The 19,716-nt window shown below is 50.2% G+C and overlaps 3 protein-coding genes across 4 annotated transcripts; 2 read left to right on the forward strand and 1 right to left on the reverse strand.

Moving 5' to 3' along the window:
- Positions 1–7,051: 7,051 nt before the first annotated feature.
- On the forward strand, positions 7,052–13,094 carry Clpp (caseinolytic mitochondrial matrix peptidase proteolytic subunit). Its single transcript, XM_021218029.2, has 6 exons — positions 7,052–7,475; positions 7,568–7,639; positions 8,253–8,349; positions 9,965–10,152; positions 10,630–10,735; positions 12,780–13,094. The coding sequence occupies exons 1-6, from the start codon at positions 7,290–7,292 to the stop codon at positions 12,947–12,949; spliced, it is 819 nt and encodes a 272-aa protein (XP_021073688.1). The 5' UTR covers positions 7,052–7,289; the 3' UTR covers positions 12,950–13,094.
- Positions 13,095–14,258: 1,164 nt separating this feature from the next.
- On the forward strand, positions 14,259–17,038 carry Alkbh7 (alkB homolog 7). Of its 2 annotated transcripts, XM_029531403.1 has the most exons (5): positions 14,267–14,481; positions 15,328–15,501; positions 15,591–15,715; positions 15,874–16,069; positions 16,838–17,038. In XM_029531403.1, exons 1-4 carry the CDS (start codon positions 14,278–14,280, stop codon positions 16,034–16,036), a joined length of 666 nt encoding a protein of 221 aa, XP_029387263.1. In that variant the 5' UTR covers positions 14,267–14,277; the 3' UTR covers positions 16,037–16,069; positions 16,838–17,038. The 2 variants fall into 2 exon arrangements, with proteins under 2 accessions (XP_021073897.1, XP_029387263.1); XM_021218238.2 differs by lacking the exon at positions 16,838–17,038 and having other exon boundaries at positions 14,259–14,481; positions 15,874–16,232.
- On the reverse strand, positions 16,388–17,030 carry Pspn (persephin). Its single transcript, XM_021218240.2, has 2 exons — positions 16,793–17,030; positions 16,388–16,704 (listed from the first exon to the last, which is right to left on the reverse strand). Exons 1-2 carry the CDS (start codon positions 16,944–16,946, stop codon positions 16,388–16,390), a joined length of 471 nt encoding a protein of 156 aa, XP_021073899.1. The 5' UTR covers positions 16,947–17,030.
- Positions 17,039–19,716: the final 2,678 nt, after the last annotated feature.

The following is a 19,716-nucleotide window of genomic DNA, read 5'->3' on the forward strand; positions in this document are numbered from 1 at the left end:
GAGGCAGAGGCAGAGGCAGAGGCAGAGGCAGAGGCAGAGGCAGAGGCAGAGGCAGAGGCAGAGGCAGAGGCCTAGCCTGGTCTACAGAGCGAGTTCCAAGACAACCAGGGTTACACAGAGAAACCTGTCTTGAAAAATATATAAATTGAGTAATAGGAAGAAAGAAAGAAAGAAAGAAAGAAAGAAAGAAAGAAAGAAAGAAAGAAAGAAAGAAAGAAAATACGATAACAAAATAAAATCTTAGCCAGGCCTGGTGGCACATACCTTTAATCTGTGAGTTTCAAGCCATCCTAAGCTGCATAGAGAGTTCTAGGCTGGGTGACCTAGTGAGACCTGTCTCAAACAAACAAACAAACAAACAAACGAAAAACCCAAAAACAAAAAGCCCAAAAAACAAAAATAGAACTAGGGATGCAGCTCAGTGGCAAGTATTTGCCTAGAATCTGAAAAGGCTCCATGTTTCATCCCAGTACTGAAAAATCATGTATATGTATGTATGTTTATATGTGTGTGTGTATATATATATATATATATATATACATACATCTGTCTACATACATCTGTCTATATGTATATACATGCACACTTGTGTATATGTGTGATGTTTATATATATATATGTGCATATATGTATGTGTATACATATAAATATGTATATGTGTATATATGTATATAAGTGCATATATAAACATATATATGTGTCTATATATGAATTTGTGAATAATGTGTACATATACGAATATATGTATATTTGTGTACATATGTATATTATATATGTATATATGTGTATGTGTATACATGTGTATATATGAATATATGTTTATATATGTGCATATGCATATAGAGATGTGTATATATAAATGCATTGTATGTATATGTGTATAAATGTATGTACACATGTGTATGTACATGAGTGTATACATGTATATATGTATGTATGTATGTTATGCATCTATGTATATGTACATGTATGTATACATATTTATATGCATGTATATATGTATGCATATAAGTGCATGTGTATTTTTGTATATATGTGTGTATATATATATATATGAATGAATATATATATAATCATATGTGTCAGTGTCTGATGCTCTTCGCCTCTAGACCTCTGAGCCTGTCTGCTCACAGTGCCCTCTCTAATCTTTGCTTCCCAAATTCAGAGATCTGCCTGCCTCTGCCTCCCAAGGGCTGGAATTAAAGGTGTGTTTCTCATCTTTTAACTTTGTGTGTGTGTGTGTGTGTGTGTGTGTGTGTGTGTGTGTGTTGTATGTGAGGGCCTGCAGGACACATCTGGATGTCAGAGGACAGCTGTGTGCAGAGTTCTCTCCTCCCACCTTTACATGGCTTCCAGGATTGGCTTGAGCAGGCAGCACTTTCCGTTCACGAATCACATGCTGAAGAATGGTAATGTATTACCCTCTGTGTGTGTGTGTGTGTGTGTGTGTGTGTGTGTGTGTGTGCTGGAGGCCAGAAGGGATCATCTGTGATCTCTTCCATCACTCTCTTCCCATTCCTTTAAAGCAGTGTGTCTTCCAGAACCCGAGGTTGATGTCTCTCTCACCCTCCAAGCAGTCCCCAGTAACCCTGTCTCTTCATGCTCAGAGCTGGGGTGACTGGTGTTTTCAGATACTTGTTTTGTGAGTGCTGGGATCTGAACTTTGCTCTCAAGATGATGTGCGAGGGCTGTGACCCGAGAGCTCTCTCTTTAGCCTCTCCACCATGCTGAGGCAGGGCCTATCACTGAACCTGATAGAAGGGCAGCGAGAGCCTGAGGAGCCTCTGTCTCTGCCTGGGGAAGCGGGCAGGGGTTGGTGGGGGGTGCAGGCAGAGCCCTGCATTCACATGGATGCTGGAGCTTAAAAGGGAACCCTCAGGACAGGTACTTCCCTTCCTGCGATGTCTCCCCAATGCCCTTGACTTCCCCATCTCCTCGTCTTTGCTTCCCAAGTGCTGGAATGGCAGGCATGGGCCAGCAGGCCCAATAAGCCTTTCTCTCTCTCTCTCTTTTTTTTTTTTTTAAATTCATCTTTTAAAAAACAGGTTCCTAAGCTGGGCGTGGTGGCGCACGCCTTTAATCCCAGCCCTCGGGAGGCAGAGGCAGGCAGATTTCTGAGTTCGAGGCTAGCCTGGTCTACAAAGTGAGTTCCAGGACAGCTAGGGCTATACAGGGAAACCCTATCTCAAAAAACCACACACACACACAAAAAGGGGTTCCTACAACTATTACATGTGCGCATGTGCCTTTGTGTGTGCACATGAACGTTGTACCCTCAGAGTCCAGGAGGGGCATCTGATTTGCTGAAGTTAAAGTTACAGGACGTGGTGAGCGACTCTCTCCGCGTGGGTTTGGTTTCCTGGCCCTCTCTGAGAGCCGCCATTTGTTCCTTCAGTAATGCAGGCAGTTCTGCTGCCATCAGTCCAACACACCTAGAACCTTTGCCCTTGGTCACCTTCCAGAAATCCCTGCTAGTTCCAGGCAGGCGTGCCGGCACACACCTGTTCTAACACTCTGCAGGAGGATCGGGAACACAAGGTCATTCTCAGCTACACCAACTGAGGAGACGTGCTGTGTCCATGTCCCCAGTGCCTAGGATCGTCTCCTTTCTCTTCTATCCTTTACATTTACTTATTTATTATGTGCATGTGAGAGGTCAAAGGACAGCGCAAGAGAATTGGTTCTTTCTTCCACCTGTGGGTACCAGGGATCGAACTCAGGTCCTCTCACCCACTCCTGTGTTCTCCAAGTAAGTCACAGACTTGATTCACCTTGGAAGGTGATGGATTGGAATGCAGTGTAACAGCACACACCTGACAACGCGGCACCATCAGGTCATCCTTGGTGATGGAGGTAGTAGCAGGCCAGCCTGGAGTATAAGAGACCCTGTCTCAAAAATAAAATAAAATAAAATAAAAAGCATAAAAATAAATCAAAGAGAAACCTGCATGGCAGGGTGTGGCTACGGACAACTTTAATCCCAGCACTCAGGAGGCAGATCTCTGAGTTTCAGGCCAGTCTGGTCTACAGAGCGAGTTCCAGGACAGCCAGGGCTCCAGAGAAACTTGTCTCAAAAAAGAGAGTCCTTTAACAAAAGGGGATGGAGTCATAAACCATTCGAAGTTGCCACAGCCTTCCATCTCCTGCACTGCTACAGCTGCATAACATTCTGACCATTGTTGTTGGTCTGATACCTTCACGGAAGCGGTCTCTGAGTACAAGGGCATATCAACAATCGAGATGTAGGTGGGGGCCTCCGCCTCCCAAGCCTTGGAAGGTGATCATGCTGTAGCTAACCTAATAAACTCCTTAGCCACCAAGCTACACTTGGGTGTGAAGGCTTCCAGGTGTGCTATCCGAGGCGAGTGACATCTATTCACATCTCCCAGGGAGAAGTTCGGGCAACGTTCTGTCTTCCGTTCTTTCTCTTTCTTTGCTTCTGCTTCTCATTATCCTATTATCCAGGCTAACCTCAAGCTCACCAAGTAGCCGAGGCTGTCCCTGAACTACTGACCCTCCTGCCTCCACCTCCTTAGTGCTGGGATGACAGGTTTGAGCCAGCATAGTGGGCTGAGACTCTCACAGCAGCGGTGGCTGTCTTGCCCAGAGAACTGATTCCCACAGGACAAGGATGAGCCAATGCCCCACTAGTGTCATGTTACATAACTCCACTTTCAAAACCAGTAAGTTGGCACAGCTGACATCTGTAGATTTGAATCTGGTTTCAGCAGTCTTGGCCTGTGTTCCTTGGGGTTGATCACATCTTTCCCTGGGTGCTCTCTGTGTAAACTACACTGTCATAAGCTTAATTAGCTTAAATACTACATTCAAAGGAAAGGCGGTGGTGGCTCATGTCTGTCAACCCAACCCCCCAAAAAAGAGGCCAGCCTTGACAACATAGGAAGTTCCAGGCCAGCCTGTGCTAGAGACCCTGTCCCAGATAGACAAAAATCACCAAGTGAGGAAATTGTATACCTCTTTGAAGAACAGAAAGCAGGCTCCAGCTCCTCTCCAGAAACCCCCCCCCCCCGAACTTCAGCTTGGTTGAAATGGATTTCAAGGGCTGGAGAGAGGGCTCAGTGGTTAAGAGCACTGACTGCTCTTCCAGAGGTCCTGAGTTCAATTCCCAGCAACCACATGGTGTGGCTCACAACTATCTGTAATGGGATAATGGGATCTGATGCCCTCTTCTGGTGTGTCTGAAGACAGCTACAATGTACTTACATACATAAAATAAATAATTCTTAAAAAAAAAAAAAAGCAGAAGTGGATTTCAAGGAAAAGATACTGCATTCTAGAAAGATCCAATTGTCAAACAAAGGCACTTATGTGAAAAGGAACAGACCTATTAGCAGTGAGCCTGGCTTGGTGCTGCAGGCCCACCACCTCAGTAGTCCTGAGGCTGAGACAGGTAGATTGCTATGAATTCCAGGCTAACCTGAGCGTATAGAGTGAGAGGCACAACAGCTTAGAGCGCTTGCTGTTCTTGTTTGGACCTGGGTTTGGCTCCCAGAACCCACATAAGGCAGCTCACAACCTTTTGTACCTTCAGCTCCAGGAGATCTGACATCCCCTCCTGGCCCCTGCGGCACCTGCACATCCACGCATCCACAATTAAAAATAACAACAAACCTTCGAAATCAACAAAATACTTGTTATTGGAGTCTTCTTGTTTGTTTGCTTGCTTGTTTTTTTGGAACATGGTCTGTGTAGCCCTGGCTGCTCTGGGACTCCCAATATAGACCAGGTTGACATCAAACAGAGACAAGATCCTCCTGTCTCTGCTTCCTGAGTGCTGGGATTAAAGAGGTACACTACAAAGCGGGGTGTGGTGGTGCATACCTTTTAATCCTAGTATTTGGGAGGCAGAGGCAGGCAGATCTCTGAGCTTGAGGCCAGCCTAGTCTATAGAGCAAATTCTAGGACAGCCAGGGCTACACACACACACACACACACACACACACACACACACACAATCTAGAAAAAAAATGATGTGTACCACTATGCCCTGGCTTGTTTTTCTTTTAATGGCTTATTTATTTATTCCTTGGTTTTTCAAGGCAGGGTTTGCCTGAGTGCTGGGATTAAAGGTGTACACTACCACATCTGGCCTATTTCTCTATTTTTATCTTTTATTCTTTGACAATTTCACACATCTATGCCAAGTGTTTACTCAGAACCATTGCTCTTTCTCCCAACACTCCTGGCACAGCCTCCTCCCACCTCCATGTCCCTTTTCTGTAACACACGGAGTCCAGGAACTGCTGCCTGCTGGGACACTGGCTGATCTCGCTGGGTTGATCTTGTCCAGGCAGCCGTAGCTGCTGTGAAGTCACGCGACATCCATTAGACAACCTTTCACAGCTCTTGCCCCTCTTAGGGCAAGTACTCATTGCCAGTTCTTCCTCTGCATTCAGACCTGAGAGCCTCTGAATTTCCCGCTTCCTGCTGCAAAGTGAAGCATCTCTGATAAGGGCCCAGAGCAGCAATCTGTGGGGACAAACAAATATTCAGAAGGCAGTTTCACGGCACAACCATTTATTTGGCAGAGCAACGGAAGGCAAGTTTCTCTCCTTGTTGTGTAACCTTGAAGTGTGGGCTCTAGTCAGGTCATAGCACTGAACGTGGTCCCCTCCTGCAGAGCAGCCTTAAGTCCACCATAGCCCTCATGCCACCAGTGCACCAGCAGCCACATCTTGCCACCAGCTGGAGTTGCAGCACTCGAGGTCGACCCCCGGATAAGACCACTGATGACTTTTGTCCCCAACAGACCGAACGTCACCTTCTGGTACTATGAAATTGAATCAGCGGGGAGGAAATGTCCAGGTCAATTCCAGTTTGGTTTCTGCACGTCCCATGAAGACACCAAAGTGACTGGTGTCTTCAGCAACTGAGTCTTGTCATCTAATTACGGTGAGCACCCGAGAGTCATGACAAGAGCCTGTGTTGTTTGGAGAGCTCCGGGGAGAAACATCTCTGGCTTTTGATGTTCATGTCTGGCCTTTATGAAATTTAAAGGTACAAGTCTCCAGTTACGCAAGTGTATCTTCCTCAGGGAACACGGCAACCGCTTTAAGTAATGCTTACATCAGGTGACCATTGAGAAAGTTCCAGAATGTGCCTGAGGCGGTAGCAGAGCATGATGTCTCAGCCCGATACAGATGTAAAGGAGCCAAGCACAGGGCAGAGGGGAGTGACGCGTGGGAGAAAGTGTGGCTGCTAAAAAGAGCTGCAAGGGGGCTGGTGAGATGGTTCAGTGGGTAAGAGCACTGACTGCTCTTCCGAAGGTCCTGAGTTCAAATCCCAGCAACCACATGGTGGCTCACAACCACCCGTAATGAGATCTGACGTCCTCTTCTGGTGCATCTGAAGACAGCTACAGTGTACTTATGAATAATAATATATATATATATTAAAAGAGTTGCAAGGAAGACAAAGAAGATGAAAGCAGGTGATTGACTTAAAGCCAAAAACCTGTCGCAGGTTCAATGGCTCAGTTTCACCTCTTCCAAGGGCCTCCAGCTGCACCGTAGGCACAGACGAGGCAGGTACGACGGTGGAGAGAGTTCCCGGAATCTTGATCTTATGGCGACAGATCGAGATGGCGGGCACAGTATTTCTCAAGGTATAGGACCATGCACATGGACAGTAGGAACTGTCCACCTACCGTCCAAGTTTTACTTGGAATGGGAACAAAAAAGGAACGTTTCTAGAAAGCTGGACACCCTCTGAAAACGAATACAGGTGTAGCGAACGTCCAGTACTTCTGGCAAGATCCAGGCCTCCTCTCCTATCTCAGTGTTCACAATTCCCTAAGCTACATTGTTCAATAAGTCCCCTGCGAATCCTGTCCCAGAGACAGCACTCTCCCCCTTTCCCTAGCGAGCCTATACGGGATTCAGGGAGCGCAAAGCAGCTGGGAATTGTAGTTCTGGAAGATCGATTGGTTACAGGCCAGCACGTGGACCTGAGGATTGCTGCGGGAACGATAGTGGCGGGGCAGGTGTGTCGCCTAAGCCTCTTCTCACCCCTCCGTGAACACCTCCGTGAGCTCCTTCCCGCGTGGACACCGGGAACAGCGCAACCTCGTCCGAGAACTTTGATGGGACTAATATGCGGGTTTTTCTTATTTATTCGAACGCCTACCTCCAACGAGGACCCCACTCACAGACTTAGCCCCGCCTTCTTCAGCTCCGCCTATTCCGTTCTCGGAAGTGGATGAACCAGAGAATCCCGCAAAGCACGCCGGGTGTTGTAGTTCCGGAAGCCAAGCCGGAGTGCGCGTCGTCATGTGGCCCAGAGTGCTGCTGGGGGAGGCCCGGGTGGCTGTGGACGGATGTCGCGCTCTGTTGTCTCGCCTCGCCGTGCGTTCCTCCCCGCCATGGACTGCTGTGAGCTGCTCACCCCTGCGGAGGAGCCTGCATGGAACTGCGACGCGAGCTTTCCCGCTCATCCCCATAGTGGTGGAGCAGACGGTACGGGGACCTGGTGGGGACATGGCGCGGAGGCTTGGAGTCGGTCGGCGTGCAAGGGACACTGACCTTTCACCTCTTCTTTTCCCACGAAGGGTCGAGGCGAGCGCGCTTATGACATATACTCGAGGCTGTTGCGGGAACGCATCGTGTGTGTCATGGGCCCGGTGAGTGACCCCGGTCCTTCCTGGGCACACCTTGCTGTCTCTCCAACATTTCTCCTTTGTCTAGCTCTGTGTCATATGCCCCCCTCGTCGCCCCTCATCCTTGGTGACCTCCTAGACCCTAGGCCCTAGTCCCTGACCTTAAACATTATTATTATTTTTTAATTTGAGCAAAATTCTTGCTTTGTAGTACAGACTAGCCCCTACCTTTCCATCGTCCTGCCTTAGCTTCCCAAACATCGGAGTGTAAAATGTGCATTCTTACCAGTCTGCTATTGTCTTTGTCAGATATTCTTTGTTTCGTTTTATCCTGTGGTCTTCTGAGACAGGGTCCCAGGCTGGCCTTGAACTCCCCATGTAGCTGACAGGACATTTGAGGCAGGGACAAGGGTGCCTAAGCCAGACCAGGTTTAGGCAGTGCTTAAACCCAGGGCCTTGTGTCTGCTAGAAGGGCACTCTATCCCAGCCCTGTCTTCAGCTTAGGGTCTTCCACTATCTGGGGCTTCCTGAGCCATTTCTTCCTGTGCTGGAAATTCCTGGTTCCCAGGGCCTCAACTCCTTAAGCCCCTCCATCCCACCTTCAACCTGAGGATACCTCTGCTCTTTCCACCTGCAGATTGACGACAGTGTGGCCAGTCTGGTCATCGCCCAGCTGTTGTTCTTACAGTCTGAAAGCAACAAGAAGCCCATTCATATGTATATCAACAGCCCAGGTAAGCCAGGCCAGCCTGGTTGTGGGGTCAGAGATAGCCCCTTTAGGGAAGACATGCAGCCTTGTGCCATCTGCAGAATCAAAATGTAAAATCAGGGTATGGTACTGCACACATTTAATCCCTGCACTTGGGAGGCAGAGGCAGGCGGATCTCTTAGTTTGAAGCCAGAGTGGTCTACATGGTGAATTCTAAAATAGCCAGAGCTATACAGGGAAACGTTGTGTGGTGGTAGTGAACGCCTCAATCTCAGCTCAGTACTTGGGAGGCAGGTGGATCTCTTAAGTTTGAGAACAGCCTAGTTTACATAGTTCCAGGAGAGCCAGGGCTACACAGAGAAACCCCGTCTCAGCAAAACCAAACAAATTAATTAAAATCACTCTTAGGAAGCTGAGCGGTGGCGGCACACGCCTCTAATCCCAGAGGCAGGCGGATTTGAGTTCGAGGCCAGCCTGGTCTATAGGGTGAGCTCGAGCACAGCCAGGGCTACACAGAGAAAGCCTGTCTTGAAAAACAAACGAAAGAAAGAAGGAAGGAAGGAAAGGAAAGGAAAGGAAGGAAAGAAAGAAAAAGAAAGAAAGAAAGGAAGGAGGGAAAGGGAAAAGGAAAAGAAACCGTGTTTCACCACCACCACCACCCCCCAAAAAAAAAAAAAAGAAAACTCGCTCTAAGACAGTCTCTCACTAGCCTGGAACTTTCCAAGTATGCTAGCATAGCCGGTCAGTGAGCCGGGGGTCCCTTCTGCCGCCCCCTCCCTAGCGCTAGAATTACAGGTGTGTGCTGCCGTGCCTACTTTGTATGTACCGGGGATCCGAACTTGGGTCCACATGCTTGTGGAGCAAACATTTTAGCAACTGAGCAGTCTCCCTTGCTTTGAGAGAAGCCAGATTAAAACATTCAAACAAAACACAGCCTGTTTTGAGACAAGAGTTTCACTCTGTAGCTCAGATTCTCTACGGTCCTCCCATCTTAGGGATTTAGCTTAGCTGAACCACCAAACTCTGCAACAATGGTTAATTTTTAAGAAAAATATTAAGTTACATTTATTTCTGTGTATATGGATGGGTGAGTGAGTGAGTACATGCCACCGCGCACGCGCGTGCGTACGTGCGTGGATTAGAGGACAACCTGTGGGTTTTCCGTGATATGGGTCCATGTGATGTGGGCTCCTCCCTGTCCTGTGGGTCCTGGGAATTGAGTTTGTTAGGTTTGGTGGAGAGCACCATCACCGGATAATACTTCTCAGCTGCTCAAGGATGGGCAGTTTCAATGATTGGACACTTGGCGGGCTGTCAGTTAGGCACTCATCTGTCTTCTCATCAAAGCTCCGCGTGGATAATAAGAATGCTCATCTCTGATTTGGGCTGGGCCCGTGTGCCTCAAAGAGTGGGAAGTTAACTTTACTATGTTGATACACAGCTGAGAGGTGGCTCACAGCCCTTTGATTCCTTTTATTTAATTCTGTGTGTTGTCACATGACCCTCCTTGTTACCCCTCTTGTTTCTGTCACACACACACACACACACACACACACCCAAACAACATTTGCCCTTGTGGCTTGCTGGAAGGGTACCGAGGTAAGATCCCCGCGGGCCCTTACTTGCTCCACTGCCTACAGGTGGTGTGGTAACTGCAGGCCTGGCCATCTACGACACAATGCAGTACATCCTCAACCCCATCTGCACGTGGTGTGTTGGACAGGCTGCCAGCATGGGCTCCTTGCTCCTCGCCGCAGGCAGTCCCGGCATGCGCCATTCACTGCCCAATTCCAGAATCATGATCCACCAGCCCTCTGGAGGAGCCAGGGTGAGTATGCGTTCTGCAGGGGCGTCTAATGGGAGCTAGAACGGGAGTGCCGCTCCTTCCTGTTTGTTGGTTGGAGACCGTCTCACCCTGTAGCCTCAGCTGTGCTATAGTTCACTGTGTAGACCGGGCTGGCCTCTAGCCCCCTGAGATCCTGCTACCACTGCTTTGAGATAAGTGTTTTCATAGTTGGGGAGGTACTTCAGGAGTAAGAATGCTTGCAAGGCCCGGGGCTCCATTTCCAACGCCAGAAAGAATACAAACAAAAATAGAGCCAGGTGTGGTGGTACACGCCTTTAATCCCAGTACTCAGGCAGCAGAGGCAGGGACAGGCTGGTCTTGGTGAGTTTCAAGGCAGCCTGGACTAGATCAGTGGGAAGAAGATAACATCCAAAGCAGAAGGTCTGACACACGGGGATGGCTCCCTCACGAGTGTCCCATGAGAAGTTTCATCATCTTCCTCCACTTACTGCTTCTCAGGGCCAAGCCACAGACATCGCCATCCAGGCAGAGGAAATCATGAAGCTGAAAAAGCAGCTGTACAACATCTATGCCAAACACACCAAGCAGAGCCTGCAAGTGATCGGTAAGCACCCAGCCTCCCACAACACACACTGAAGCATCAGCAGTGTCCTAAAGCAGGGCACCCCCACCTGAGTCAGAACCAGATTACTATACTGTGGTCACTCTGGGCTGTGGACGATGGTCAGTAGGATCCCTGACCCACCAATGCTCTGTGCTTGGGGTCCTGCAGCTATGGCAGAGCTCCTGCCTAGAATGAGCCCTTTCCCAGTCAGGGACTGGGGTCGTGTCGGGTGGAGCCCCAGTCTGAAATTCCCCCATGAGGACTATGGGTGTGCCTTAAGGATACTTTTCTCACCCTTCTGATTCATCTGTTTTCTTATTATATGTGTGTGGGTGTTTTTCTACCCTATATGTCAGTAAGTGGCGCATGTGCGTGCATGTATATGAATGTGTGAAGTGGCTGTGGAGGTGAGAAGAAGGCATGGAATGCCCTTGAAGTTACAGATGATTGTGAGGCACAGTGGGTGCTAGGAATCATGTCTGAGACCTCTACCACTGAGCCAACTCTCCAGCCGGGGGAAACATTCCTGGCCCGATATAGGTTCTATGTCCCCAGAATCACAAAACAGAAGTTCCTAGCATAGTGGGCAGCATTCCCTTCAGTTACAGTCTCCAGTTCTGAGCCCTTTAGATCAGCTTGGCAAGCTGGGTGTGTTGGCACCTACCTGTCATCCCAGCTCTGGGAGGTGGGGGCAGAGAATCATGAGTTGTAGACTGGGCTAGAGAACGTTGGGGTTTCAGTCTCAGTCACAGAAGCGGGCTCAGCTGGCCTGTGCTACAGAGGTGGTTTTGATGGAGAGAAGGTGGCAAGGGCCACTTCTCTGGTGCCCTTCTTTCATGTCTGTGAGTCCACTGTCACTGTCCTCAGAAGAGGGCATCAGATCCCATTACACCATGTGGTTGCTGGGAATTGAACTCAGGACCTCTGGAAGAGCAAGCCGCTAGTGTTCTTAACTGCTGAGCCATCTCTGCAGTCCAACATTTCATTTTTAAAATAGTTGATTTGAGGAGCATGTGCCTGCTGTAGTGATGTGTGGAAGTCAGGGGACGGTTTGTGAACATCGGCTCTCTGTCGACACCTTGTAAGGCGTAGTAATTGAACTTGAGGTCATTAGACTTGGTGGCAAGCTCCTCTTCCCACCAAGCCATCTTACTGTCCCACGTGCCATTCTTCGGAATATCTTGTTGCTGGTCACATATGTTTAGTCTTAAGATCCACCACATAGCACTGCGTGACATTTTCCCCGTTTCATTTTTTTGGTGTGTGAATGCCATAGCATGAAGAGTTCGGGGGACAATGTTCAGGAGGCCACCCTCTTCTACCACATAGGCCCTGGGACCTGATTGTATTTGAGTAGTCACTAAAAATTAAATCAGTGTGGCGTAGCGCTGCAGGCTTCTCATCCCAGCACTTGGCAAGCACAGACAGGAGAATCAGGGGTTGAAGGTCATCCCTTCGAGGCTAGCCCGGACCGCATGTGATCCTGTCTGAGAAAACAACAAAAACAAAAAAAACCTATTTTTTACTACGGGGGAGACTGGGTCACAGAGAGGTTCCCAAGCCCCATGGGGAAGGACTGTCAGGGTTAAGCACATACCTTATGTAACTTGGGAGCTGGGACAAAACCTCGTGGGCTGGAAGCTAAAATGCCTGGAGTGTCTATCTCAGTCCTGGAAGCCGGAAGGCCAGGCATAGCCGGGGCCTGGAAGGTGACATTTTTGTGTTGCTATCAATTCCTGATGCTAATGGCTCCTACACCTTTGGTTTCCTGGAATTGCCGGTGCTCCTAGGTATGAAACCTGGGCTCTGTTAGGAAAGTGCTCAACCAACAGGGCTCCTCTTCTTTTACTTTTAAGACATGATCTTAGTTTGTAGCCCTTCTGTTTTTGCCTCCCAAATGGCTTTCTTCATAGAGCATAGATGTCATGGTAGGGGTCCCTCACAACTCCACAAATCATCTCACGATTGGTAAGGGCTTCAACCTAGGAATTTGGGGAAAACATCCCAGGTCTCTATTCTTATCCACGTATACTGCTTTTCCTAGAGTCAGCCATGGAGAGGGACCGCTACATGAGCCCCATGGAGGCCCAAGAGTTTGGCATCTTGGACAAGGTCTTGGTCCACCCACCTCAGGACGGGGAGGATGAGCCAGAACTGGTACAGAAGGAGACTGCCACAGCGCCGACGGATCCTCCTGCCCCGACAGGCACCTAAGGGCCAGGAGTGTGGAGACCAGACTAAGACTTCCTCTGCTGGGCCCAAGAACAACCCCTGGAGGAGATGTGGATTGAGGTTGCCCTCAGAGCAGGGCAGACTGAGACACTGTGATTTAAATTAAATCTTTGTAGTCTTTGTCCCACGTCTGAAGCACCTTCCATTACTTCTCCAAGACAGCAGGCCTCCTTCCCCTTGGCAAATGCACTTCAGTCAGCAAACCCTGGCTGTCCTGGAACGGAACCCACCTGCCTCACCTCCTGAGTGCCAGGGTTAAAGGTGCACACCACCACACCTGGCTGTCAGCAGGCTTAAGCCATATACTACCTCAAAGTCAGTGGGTAGACATGTGGTTTTATGCATTTATTTTTGGTTATGTGAGTGCAATACCCGTGGCCAGAAGAGGGTGTTGGGTCCCCTGGAGCTTCCCTGTGGCTGCTGGAACTTAAGAGTACATTCTTACCTGCCGAGCCTGGACTCTGCCCCTTAGAGAGTTAAGAGTTGGGGTGGAGGTCTACCAGAATCTACCACCAACTTTGGGTTGATTCTCAGACTCATGAGACCTGACACTGGTGACTTCACTGGGTGACAAAGTCCTGGCATTTTTGTTCCAGGCTCCAAAAGCCAGCTGAAGCCAGAGAGAATGTCGGGAAATGTTTATGGAGTTTTACTAGAAATGGAAACAGAGGATCGGATATGTAGATGTAGCTAAAAGGGGAATTGGGACAGTTTATGGGATGGAGGCAGGTGCCACATGACCCTGTGGAGGTCAGAGAATCACATGTGCAGGGTTTGCTTTTTCAGCTTTCAAGGTGTTTGGGGATCCTGGAGGTCAACCCAAAGCCATCCATCATGCTCCTTAGCCAGTGCTGTGCCATTTTCCTAGGCCCAGTTTATTAGGGTGGTGTGGAAGGAAGTAGACTTTTTTTTTAAATATAACAACATTTGAGGTGGGGGTTGTATGATCTGGTCTTATTTGTCTCAATGTCCTGTTTTGTGGACATCTGAAATTCAGGCTATCCTCAAACTCAAGGGCTGACCTTGGAGTTATCCTCCCTTCTCCACCAGGGTGTGCTGTTTGACCGGCGATAGGCTTGCGCTAGGTTGATTGACCTTCGAACCGTGGCTTTGCCCCCACGTGACCTCGAGCCTCCGTTCGCCCTAGTTCTGCACCTACTGCTTGAGACCTTGCTCAGGGCCGAGAGGCGGGACAAGCAGTAGACTGACTTAAAGCACAACTAATAGAGCCAGTAGGTGGTGGGCGCGGTGCAGTGTCAGCCAATGGCTTGCGGGGGTGTGGCTCAGCCTGGTGCGGTCAGTCCCTGAAGATGGCGGGTAGCAGGAGGCTAGCGATGCGGTTGCTTGCTGGGTGCGGCTGGGTGCGCGGCTCCGACTCTGCCGTGATGAGCCGCCTGCGTGATGAGGCCGTGGTGCATCCGGGCTTCCTGAGCCAAGAGGAGGAGGACACGCTAACACGCGAACTGGAGCCTCAGCTGCGGCGCCGGCGCTACGAGTATGACCACTGGGACGCTGTGAGTGGGCGGAGCGGCGAGCTAAGGGGGCGCCCACTGGGACATAGTGAGGGGGCGGGGTCCTCGGAGGGGCAGAGTGAAGAGCTAGGCTTGCTTGGCCAGGCGGGGGACAGTGTGTTTTGGGCAGTGCCCGATGTAGGTTCGGGTAGGACCAAGTTTCTCTGGTGTGGGATATGGCGGGTGCTGGGCATCTCGAGGAGTGACAGTTGATCAGGACGTCTTGTGGGAACGGGGCTGATCTTGATGCCAGAGCTGAGTCCAGGGGAAGGCCTGCTGCTGCGGGGTTGTGGGTGGTACTTAGAGCAGGGGAAGGGACCAGAGCGGGAGATGGTGAACTGGCAACGTTGAGCTTAGGGGGATAGAGCAGTGCAGTATTACAGTGGGGGCACATCACCGCTGGGCTTTACTAAGAACAGGGGCTGTGGCGTGGGGCTGGCCCTGGAATCAGAAGGGAGGGTTTTGGTGGGCACCAGGGAATGCGTAGTGAGGACAAAGATGTCATGACATGATGTGAGGACAAAGTCAGACATGAAGTTCTGGAACTGAGGGGCATTGGTGACAAGATTAGAAATAAAAAGCAGACTTGGGAGAGGGAGTGCCAGCAGTTGGGAGTTTCACTAGGGACGTGAGTGGGATCAAGTAGAGATTGGAGACCAAGACACTGAATATTAGGGTGGCCAGCACCAGGGACCACTGGGAATCGAAACGCGTAGACCAGATGCGTGGTTGAAACCTCACTGATGATGAGCTAAAAGTTGGGAAGACTGCCTGCCCTGTACTGCACCCCTCTGTACCTCATTTTCCTGTCCTGGGAGTTCCCAGTTATGACTTGAGCTCTCTGTACAGGCCATCCACGGATTCAGGGAGACAGAGAAATCCTGCTGGTCTGAGGCAAGCCAGGCCATCCTGCAGCGGGTCCGGGCGGCTGCCTTCGGTCCTGACCAGAGCCTGCTCTCCCCGGTCCATGTGTTGGACCTGGAACCTCGGGGCTACATCAAACCTCATGTTGACAGTGTCAAGGTGGGCAGAAGGCATTCCGCCAGAACTCCTAGCCAGGTTGTCGGTGGGTAGGAGGGCACCCCCATACACACACCATACCCCTTTTCCAGTTCTGTGGATCTACCATTGCTGGCCTTTCCCTGTTGTCGCCAAGTGTTATGAAGCTGGTGCATACACAGGAACCTGCGCAGTGGCTGGAACTGTTGCTGGAGCCAGGGTCTCTCTATATCTTAAGGTACGACGTACCCCGGAATCCCCAGATGAGGCCAAGGGTTTCTAACGGCTCCTTGCTGCTCTCACAGCAGTGGAAGTCACCACCACTCAGAAAAATATAAAAATGCTGAAGGGACAGACTTCTCTCCACCCACCCCCTCAGCTTCTCTCTTCTTGCAGGGGTTCAGCCCGATATGACTTCTCCCATGAGATCCTTAAAGATGAAGAATCATTTTTCGGGGAGCACCGGGTCCCCCGGGGCCGACGCATCTCAGTGATTTGCCGCTCCCTCCCTGAGGGGATGGGGCCAGAAAGGCCAGAAGAGCCACCTCCAACCTGCTGACCTCTCCACATATCCTCCAGCTTTGTGAATAAAGTAGGGGAAATGCTGTCGTGGGGATCTTCAAATGACCGTCTTGCCAGGGCTGGGGCTCTTAAGAGATGATCAAGGTCTAAGGATACACATAGCATGGTGACTGCCAGGGTGCACTCCATCACTTAAAGCCATGAGAATATCATTTATTGCATCCACTGCTGATATAAAAACAAACAAGCAAAGAAACAAACAAACAAACAAAAAACCCAGGTCTCTTCCCTTCTTATCTTTACCTATGCAAATTTCTAATCATGTCACCTGAGCCTTTCAAAGCCCAGCCTGTCTCATGCTTGTGATTCTGAGACATCAGACTGGCCTTTAGCCACCACAGCCACAAGCTGCAGCCGAGAGCTGAGGCAGCTGCTGCCAGTGGTGCTGACGATCAAGGAAGGTTACATCAGCATAGCTGGTGGGCTGGCAGCAGGGTCGGCCATGGGCTCGACCCTGCCTTCGAAGCCGGGCCAGTACCAGACTGTGCTGGGTACGTGCCTCTTGGGGACAGCTGCCAGCACAGTATCGGAAGATGACCTTCTCCTCCGAGGCGTAGCCCAGGCCCAGGTCAGCCACTGGTAGGGTCAGGCTCCACAGTCGGCATGAACCAGCCAAGGTTCTTGGAAGGCGGACGTGACTGGTACCTAGTGCAAGGCAGAAGAGGGTTATAAGGCATAGTGAGGGCTTTGAGAGAAGGAACTGGGGAATCGGAAGGCCCCCAGGAATTCTTACCCTGATGGGGCTTCCAGGTCCCTCCATTCTCTGCCATCTTCCCAGATGAGAGCTCATCTGCCACAGAAGCCTCTTGAAGATCGAGGACCCAGGCAAGGCTCGGGTGCAAGGACAGGAGCAGCAGACACATGATCCAAAGTCTTCCTGCAGCCATTGTGACAGCGGGTCCCTGGATGCCGAGAGACCTTGGTGCCCTGAATTTATTCCCTGCCTGTCCTGGGGATTAAAATCACTGCCAGCATCATGTCCCAGGGAAGCCATTGGCGGGGGGTGGGGGGTGGGGGGAGGGCTGTCCCCACCCACCTTTTCCCCACATCCTCATCCCTAAGAATTGATGGCTTACCCACCCAGACATTCCATAAACCCATTTCTGACACCCTGATGCCCCTGATTTATGAGTGTCACACTATCAGCCAGCAGCAAGTCCAGAGCTGGCTACCAACCCATGTCCCCACCCCACCTGCTGTCAGTGGAAGAAGTACAGGGGGGCTGGGAGGAGGCTGCTATAGGTCTCTTACTGGAGTGTGGGCCATGTGGTACCAATAGGGACTGGGAAGGGCACATGACAGGTAGGAGAGTCAGTGGACACCAGTCCATGTCAGCTTCAACCAGGATTAAGACATCATGCCTCTGTCTCCGGGCTTGGCTGAGCCAGCATCAAAACAGGAAAAGGGAGAGGCTAGGGGATAGCCAAGGGTTGGGACTCCTATTCTTGGAAGGCCAACCTGTGAAGCCATAGCTGCAGCCAGCCTGGGCTTTGGAATATCAGAGACCAAGAGGAGACCGTGACAAATTGTTCCCAGGAAGGCACAGATCCTGCAGACGTCTGAATCCATGCGACCCAGCAAGTGAGCATGGGCAACAACAGACCAAGAACTTCGGAGGCAAAGGAATAGAACGGTGCTGGGCATGGCAGTGCATGTAGGTAGCTCCTGTGCTCAGGAAGCCAAGGCAGGATTGTTGCAAGGTAGGAGCTCAGCAGGTAAAAGCCAACCCAAGTATGAACTACAGAATCCACATGGTAGAAGAGAACCGACTCTCAAAAGTCGTCCCCTGACCACCACATGCATGTGATTGCATGCACATGCTGCACAAGACACACACATAGAAGATATCTATTTTTTATTTTATTTATTTTTTAAGATTTATTTATTTATTATACGTAAGTACACTGTAGCTGTCTTCAGACACTCCAGAAGAGGGCGTCAGATCTTGTTACAGATGGTTATGAGCCACCATGTGGTTGCTGGGATTTGAACTCCGGACCTTCGGAAGAGCAGTCGGGTGCTCTTACCCACTGAGCCATCTCACCAGCCCATCTATTTTTTAAAGACACAAGGTTTGGAACTGAGTTTGTAGAATGCTTGCTGAGCATCAACAAAGCAGCTGTGTGTTCCAACTAAGGCACAGCATGATGGAACATGCCTGTCACCTCAGCATTGGGAAGGCTGAGGAAAGAGGATCACCAGTTCAAGGCCAGCCTGAGCTACTTGAGACCCTATCTCAAAAGAGAAAAGAAACAGCTTTCAAAAGTCACTTGAACTAGGTTTCATTGAAGGCAAGGCTCTGCCCTTAAACACAGGTGCACACCTGCTTGTCCCAGGGCGGATGGCACCTTAGAACCAGGCCCAAGGGCCAGCAGACAGCTGGGCAGGGATGTTCAGTGAGCATGGACATTCCTAAGGACCAGCCCCCTTTCTCAGCTATTCCCAGTCATCATGGGGTGGTGGGACTGAGTTTGCACTGGTGTGCAGCTGCCAGTGAGAGGAAGCTCTCACTTCACCCCAGCTGCTCAGGACCCAGCTTTCAAGGTAGCAGCTGAGGCCAAGCACCAATCAGTCCTGTCACTACTCAAGAATGTAAAGCACTCTCCCCAAGCAACGCCTGGCTGGCCTGGCTAAGATATATCACTGGGCCTGTCAAGAGATAAGGGGGACCCCAGGAATGTCCTTTGGAAATGGAAAACAGCACCTAGGAGCCAACACCAGGAATAGGTTGGATCACAGAAATCAATAAGGGAAACACCCAAACTGACAACTGCACACTAAAAGTGGCCAGGGTTCTATTCAGGGAACAGGACTTGAATCATAGCATTTGGGAAACAGTTCCAGGCTAGCCTGGACTACACGGCAAGACTTTCTTAAAAGACAAAGAGTCATGCATGTCAGTGGTACATGCCTATCATACTGAACTCCAAAGGTGGAGGTGGGAGGAACAGTAGTCCAAGGCCGGCCTGAGCCACAGCGGTGGTTAGAGGACTAGGGATGGAGTAGCAGGTCTCAGTCCCACTTCTTCCCTTGTGCTGCAACAATCCCAAATTTACACTCCTGAAGGACTGTTGGAAGCTGAGCATTTCCAAATGCATGCTACCATAAACCCACACAACACGCTGATCCAAGGTAGGGACTAGGGCGGGGTGGCTCAGGAGTAGAAGCCTCTGCCTGCCTAGAATCCCCCAGTGAGGGGCCGTGGGTGTGGCCAGGGCAGAGGTAAAGTAAAATCATACCGGTGAAGATTGCACAAGTGACAAGTTCTGGCTATGGATTGAGCTCAGTGGGCAGGAAGGCTGTGTCCTGTAAGAATGGAGGCTCAGAAGGGTGGAGGAGTATCAGGAACTGGAGATGTGAGAGAGGTACAGAGGGTCAGGAAATCAAACAAAAGTATGTAGCAGGGGGATGAGGAACTGGAGGCTCCCAGGACCCAATGGGGATGACTAGCTGAAATGCTCAGAGGAGACAGAACTTGTTGAAACCACCTCCAGTAGACAGGTCTGCCCCCTGGTTGAGGGATGGGGACAGACACACACACACACACACACACACCATCTCAAAGTGTTTTGTTTTTTTTTTTAGGTTTTTCGAGACAGGGTTTCTCTGTGTAGCCCTGGCTGTCCTGGAACTCACTTTGTAGACCAGGCTGGCCTC

This window comes from Mus pahari, chromosome 18, assembly GCF_900095145.1.
Source record: "Mus pahari chromosome 18, PAHARI_EIJ_v1.1, whole genome shotgun sequence".
NCBI lineage: Eukaryota > Metazoa > Chordata > Mammalia > Rodentia > Muridae > Mus > Mus pahari.